This window comes from Impatiens glandulifera, chromosome 4 (genome assembly GCF_907164915.1).
Source record: "Impatiens glandulifera chromosome 4, dImpGla2.1, whole genome shotgun sequence".
NCBI classification, from domain to species: Eukaryota; Viridiplantae; Streptophyta; class Magnoliopsida; order Ericales; family Balsaminaceae; genus Impatiens; species Impatiens glandulifera.
This window is the reverse complement of record NC_061865.1, coordinates 8,979,929-8,986,754: the sequence shown is the minus strand read 5'-3', so window position 1 is coordinate 8,986,754 and position 6,826 is coordinate 8,979,929. Positions and strand designations below refer to the sequence as shown.

Below are 6,826 nucleotides of genomic sequence, written 5' to 3'. Positions count from 1 at the left end.
GAACCACAAAATATTATTTCACCAATTTATAAAGTCATTTCTTTTGGGCTGGGGTCTGCACTCTTTGTTTGAGTAGGTATTTGAGGGCTACATTACCTGTCTTTACAATGAACTGCTTGCACCTAAAATAAGATCTACATTTCTCCACAATAAAAGTCAAGGCCATCATCTCCTTCTCGTATGTGGATGATGGTAACTTCCAAGACACAACCGAAACGTCGACGCCACTTAATACATGGTCAAATAGACTTGGCCAGTTCAATTGCCTTGTTGATGAATGAGATGGGTCGTCCTTCTTACATCAATATCACACCAATTCTAGCTCCATTAGTATCAGTTTCCACCACAAAGGGAATTTTGAAGTTGGGCAGCGCTAGGACTAGAGGGGACAACATACACTGCTTGAATAACAAGAATGCCTCCTCGACTTCTTTATTCCATGCAAATTGTCCTCTTTTTAGTAGGGTAGTAAGGGGTCGGGCTATAGAACCGTAGTCTTGGATAAATCTCATATGATATCCGGTCATACCTAAGAATCCTTTCAATTGCTTAGTTGATTTTGAAATCGGTCATGTACTCATTGCTTCAAATTTATCCAGATCAATAGTCACTCCATTTTTATCTAATATATGGTCTAGGTAGGAAATTTTCTTACACCCAAAACTACATTTCCCTTGTTAAGGAATAATTTGTTCTATTGCAGAATTGAAAGGACTTAATGTAGATGGGAGATATGCTCATTCCAGCTCGGGCTGTACATCAGGATGTCATTGAAAAATACTAGCACGATCCTTCTTAGGAATGGCTTCAAGGTTGTATTCATTAAGCTTTGTAAATAAGATGGAACATTAGTTAGACTAAAGGGCATCACCATAAACTCGTATAGGCCTTCGTGAGTTCAGAATGTTATCTTGTGGTAGTCACTTGGGTGTATCCTTATCTGATGAAATTTAAAACGCAAATCCAGTTTAGAGAAGACTCTAGACCCGCGCAATTTTTCCATCAACTCTTCAATGATAGGGATAAGAAACTTATCCTTGATGGTTACTAAGTTCAGCCGTCTGTAATCGATACAAAATCTCTAAAATAAGTCTTTTTCCGAACCAGCACCACAAGAGCAGTAAAAGAGTTATGAATTCTTCTAATGACTCCCCTGTCCAACATATCATTAGCTAAATGTTCAATTTCTGTCTTTTGCAGGGCAAGATACGAGTATGAACGCAGACACACAACACAACATAATATCATAATCTGTCATGGTAAACACCTTCATGTTTGTTTGGTAATCTTTACCTTCCATAGATCATTTCAGATCTTGGCAGTAACTGGAGAAAAATATGTTGAGTCATCTACCACTCGAACTAACAACGCCTGGGTGGGCAGGATGTCATGGATTATGTTCTTCATTATCCTACTATTTATGAAGTTATGAGTGTTACATGTATCAATCAGAATCACCATTGAAAGGTTCCCAATCTTGCCAAGAATCTAGAGTGTTTGAAATGTTTTAGAACTGGTCAATGCATGTAAATAAATGAAATTCTCTTCCACTACCGTAGGCTGTAAAGTAGGATCATAAAAACTGGCTCTAGAGTGGGTGTTTGGAAATATGGTAAGTCTTCTTGATCATTAACCGAGACCATTAATAACTTTGATTTACTTTTGTGGTTAGGTTCCCACTTCTCATCGCATGTGTAATGTAGGCCTTTTTTTCTTTTTTCATTCATTGAAGCCGGGTCTAATTGCTTAATGTGACACATGTTTACGCTGAAAGAAGACGAATTGGATGAGCTTGGCTTGAAGTATGGGGTTTTATTGGCGCTTTACCTGGTTTAATATTTGTTGGTTTGGGTAGAAGCGGTGATTCAGCACTGTACAAGTGTCTGTTGCTCATCAGGGACCTATATGTTACTTCTTAGACATTTGCCATCGACATAGTTTCATTCAAGGATCCGAGAAATCACAGCCTGATATAGTTTGCGATTTCCTCCCTCAACCTAGACAAATAGTAGTCTATAACATACTCCATCGGCAATGTATACAGTTTTTTGGGAAATTGATATGTATCTGAGATTGTATTTTTGAACCAAACTAACATGTTTCAAGTTAATCGATTGTCTCATGGGGTGTCAAGTATGTAAGGCCTGAACTGTAATAAAAGGTCTCTCTTGAACACCTCTCATATCATAGATACTTTATGGTTGTTTTGTTGAAGATATGACCCATACCACATTTTTGTTTCACCAATGAAGTGAATGAAAGTAAATCATTAGTCATGTCCACCCTAAAGAACTGCTCAACGGATATAATTCATCCCTCCACATCTCACATCGAACCAATGGATATCAACCTTCGTGAGCCGAGTTGGAGGAACATATTGTTGGCCAAGATGGAAGGGTCTATTCGGGGTGGGCCATGGTAACATAATCATCATAGGGCTTAGCAAGAGTATCTTGTCTAAGACCAAACTTATCATCACCTTCTATGGATGTCAATCTTTCTTATGTGGCATTGAACTTCTTGTCCATATTATTACTCAATTTCGTCATGTTCCATTGCAAGGTAGCTTGCATAGAAGTTGATTATTGGGTTAGACATTCAATTAAAGTTTTAAGAGCATCCATCCCATCTTGCTATCGAGTTTCTATCATCCCAAAACTGCCTGCCTCAGATACCAAGTTGTTACGACTTAAATCTGTAACTTATGTTAAGCGTTCTTGATCTCAATAATCGAGTGAGAAATCTATGATCAAAATGCAACAGAAGAATTATGAGAAGAAAAATTTCAAGAATATATAGGAGAAGAGGAAACAAATATAAGAAAAGAATATTAATAGTAGAAAATACAAAATGAGATTAAGAAATTTCAAAAAGCTTTTGATATATCCCTACTGGGAAAGTGAGTTCAACATATATAGTAGTTGAAATACCTTAGAATATTCAGTTACAAATATTACAACAACTGCTAAAGAATTAACAAAAAATAGAATCAAAATAGAGTTATTAAACAAAAAATAGAAACTCCGCAACAATATCTAGCACAAGTGTTTAATTGGACATTGGAGGGTGTTGGCTCTATTCGGGGATCGTAACACAACCCTGAGCACATAATCTTCATCTCCCGAAGATGGAGCCTAGACAAAATTATGTGCTCCAATGCAATCAATCATTCCCATTCTCCATAACCCTGCTATTCAGATTAACATTTCATGAATGAAACATTGAGAACCCACTCCTCCTACTTTTAATTTTGTTTAATTTATTTTAGTAATATAAACTAGCGATATCTGGTTGATTTCATCTATGAAATGAAAAAAGAACAGTAATCATATGGTGATTATACACTTATCTGAACAAGTTAACTAATAAGGAATTTTAATGATGCTTTATTGAGTTGAACAATTGATCGAATGACTTGTTAGGACTTAGGAGCATCGGGTAGAGCAATAATCTCGACAACCTTATGAGAAGTTTTGAAAAGGATTAATGTCTCAACAACAACTTGAGCAACCTGATCTCTAGATATATTGACCGCGTAAGAAAAGATAGTACTATTGTAGTAACTTTGATGGTGAAAAACGATTATCCTGAAAGTAGGAAGATGTCGTCATTTTAAGAAAAGCATATAAAGAGAAAAAGAGGAGTGTAGTGGAAGAGATAGGGTTTTGACTTTTGACATTCCCTAATAAGATTCATTAGAGAATATGTTAAGGACATATAATTTTTTGAAAAAAAAAGTGAAAAAATAGGCTCAAAAAGTTCGACAAACCATGAAGTCAATATTACATGGTGTTCGACTCGAACTTTATCAATGTCAATAATAAGTTCGAGACATTTTTTATTTTACTTTTTTAATTTAATTGTTTTAAATTTATGTGCGGGTTAAGTCAAAATCCGACTCAAATATTTATTTATTTTCACGAAAAAATGTTAAAAAATAATATAATTATATATATAGAAGCAAATAAAATAAAATAAATTTAAGAATCCACAATTGTTCATGAGTGTATATATCCTTTCTCCCTTCGGTGGCAGAATCCAGAGAGAGAAAAGGGGATTAAGGGAGATCGTCGTCGGGCCCGGGGCCAAGTGGAGAGAGAATCTCTCTCCTTGAAGAAGAAGAAGAAGTACCTTACTTTGAGATCTCTCAGCCTTTGAATCTCTCTATTTCGCAACATTAAGGTGATCGCAACTCTATCAGGTTAGGGTTTCATCTTTTTACAATCGTTTTTCATTTCATTCATTCTTCTTTCTTTCTGTTTCTTAAGATCCAATTTCTATTTCCGATTTGCCCACTAGATATCATGGTATGTATGCTTTCTTCATACCCTTCAACTTTCATTTCTATTCTATAACATGTTCCATTGCTGTTGCTCTGTTCCATTTATTATATCTAATTTGTTTCAGTCTTATCATCATCATCATCTCTTGTTACTAGTTCTCTGTTATGTCTTTCAGATTTACAGTATGTCCTCAATCTAAAGTGACAAAGTTCTCTGTTATGTCTTTCAGATTTACAGTCAAACTGGATTATCAGTAAGGACCTTTGTTTATACAAATCTTTTTCTTCAAATTTGTCACAGAAATCAGATTATCAAATTTTTGTTCTTGCTTTCATGTAGTGTTCCTAAAGTCTTCTGCTATACAAATTCGAGATGATTGACTAATACTATGAATGGGTTTTATACCTGAATCATGTTTTCCAATTCTGTACATACCTTGGATTAGAGATGATTGTTTTTAAGTACAAATACACCAACAAAATGAAGTTGGAGCATAACCCATCTTGAGTAAAAATAAGAATGCTTGGGTTGAAATCATGATGGTCAAAACAGAAGTTGTCTTATATTCATTTATGTATTTGAACTGCAGAGAGTAGAAAAAGAATAAAGATGGAACATGATAAGACTGGATTTGAGGCTTCACCTGAAGGTCCCATTTTATGCATCAACAACTGTGGTTTCTTTGGAAGTGCAGCTACCATGAACATGTGTTCGAAATGCCACAAAGATATGATATTGAAACAACAGGCTAAGCTATTAGCTGCTTCTTCTATTGAAAACATTGTTAACGGATCAACAAGCAGCAACAACAACTTAAAAGCTGTTGTTGATGTTCAAGTGGAGGTTTCAATTGAATCTTCTTCTAAAGTCTTATCTGTGAGTCAAGGCTCTGTGTCTTCTGCAGAGATGGTGGCGGTTACGGAAGAAGCAAAGGGAAAGGGAGGGCCTAAACGATGCTTTACATGCAAGAAACGGGTGGGATTGACTGGATTCTTGTGTAGGTGCGAGAATATGTTCTGTGGGTCTCACCGATATTCTGATAAGCATGAGTGCCCGTTTGATTATGTTGTTGCCGGACAGGATGCGATTGCAAAGGCTAATCCAGTTGTCAAGGCAGATAAGCTGGATAAGATCTAATGATGATGATGATGATTGTTCTTGTTCTTTGTTCTTGTTCTGGTTTGTTTGGAGTTTGTTTGAGGGAAAAAGGATGAAGAATGGTTGGTTTGGTTTGGGATGTTTTAAGTTTAGTTTTTTGCACAGATTTTTATGTGTTTAATATTTTGCATGAAAGTTGTGGTTGGTGGTTTGTACTAGTTCTTGTGCTCAAACACTAAATCATGTGGAGATTGGAGAGACCATCATCTATATATATATATGAATGAATCTTATTCAATTGTTCTTCTCTCATAATCTCACAAGAATGATTCTATTTTTATCTTGTGAAGTTGATAATTTGAAATCAAAATTAGACATTATAAATTTGGCTGGATTGTCAAAATGGGGACTCTTTGGCAAAATCTTTGCAATTTGACATCTTTATTTGTCATTAATTTTAAATTAATTAGCGAAGTTTAATGACCGAAATTTCAAAAAATTAAGAATTAAAACTCTTACTTAGTTAAAATGTGGTAATTAAATTAGTGACATTGATTTTTTATCATTTATAATAAGTTAACATGGTTTGAAATTCGTTAAGACAAAATCTTATTTTTGTTAAAAAACAAATAACGAGATTTGGAAAAAAAAAAATCCAATGAAAAGCCCGAATTTAATAATTCGGCCAAATAAATTATATTTATATTATAAATTATATTTATTTGATATTAGGTGTAAAATGGAGAATTTATTTAGAATAGTTGGTCATTACATAAACATAAAATTGAACAAATTGTTAATTATTAACTTAAACTTGTAAATTTAAGAATTTATTAAAATAGTTAATAAATTAAATCAAATAAGAAGAGTTCATTATAAACTTTTCTTACTGAAAACAGTTAACAAAGTAGATCAAATAAGAGTTTATTATAAACTTAAATTTGTAAATTTAAGAATTTATTGAAATTATCATTGTTTTGAAAATAGTTCCTATCGAACTGTTTAGTAATTTTGTCACTGGCCATTATACTTTTCCATCTTCTTCCTCAATTTTTTTTAAAAATAAAACTTTTATCTTCACGGGGTTAAGCTCATAGCCTACAAACACACTTAATCATTTAATTAGGCGCAGAACTTATCGTCTGATGGGCTCAAACCCAAGACCTCATGGAGGCATGGGGATATCCACCTCTTGTTATCGCTAAACTAGGAAGGGATATCTATTTCTTGATATGCATTACAAACCATCAATAAACATTTTATGGTCAATTTCAAGATTTCAAATCCCTCACAAACAACCTTCTCATGTGAGATTCTGGTTCAAAGTGACTTATTAATCCAACATATAGTCATACCCAAGTATAAGTAAGAATTATGTTACTTCAAAATGATATGTTAAATATTAAACGAGGCATAATCCATTCAAATAATAGAAGCGTGTGTTT

General features: G+C 34.1%; 1 protein-coding gene across 2 annotated transcripts; it reads left to right on the top strand.

The window, feature by feature from the left end:
• The first annotated feature begins 4,021 nt into the window (after positions 1–4,021).
• LOC124934314 (zinc finger A20 and AN1 domain-containing stress-associated protein 8-like) lies at positions 4,022–5,688 on the top strand. Of its 2 annotated transcripts, XM_047474829.1 has the most exons (3): positions 4,022–4,201; positions 4,459–4,536; positions 4,873–5,688. In XM_047474829.1, the coding sequence occupies exon 3, from the start codon at positions 4,893–4,895 to the stop codon at positions 5,418–5,420; it is 528 nt and encodes a 175-aa protein (XP_047330785.1). In that variant the 5' UTR covers positions 4,022–4,201; positions 4,459–4,536; positions 4,873–4,892; the 3' UTR covers positions 5,421–5,688. The 2 variants fall into 2 exon arrangements, with proteins under 2 accessions (XP_047330785.1, XP_047330784.1); XM_047474828.1 differs by lacking the exon at positions 4,459–4,536.
• The last annotated feature ends 1,138 nt before the right edge of the window (positions 5,689–6,826 follow it).

Bases quoted from the DNA above. Each gene is read 5' to 3' on its own strand.
- LOC124934314 (XM_047474828.1), top strand. From the start codon at position 4,893: ATGGAACATGATAAGACTGGATTTGAGGCTTCACCTGAAGGTCCCATT.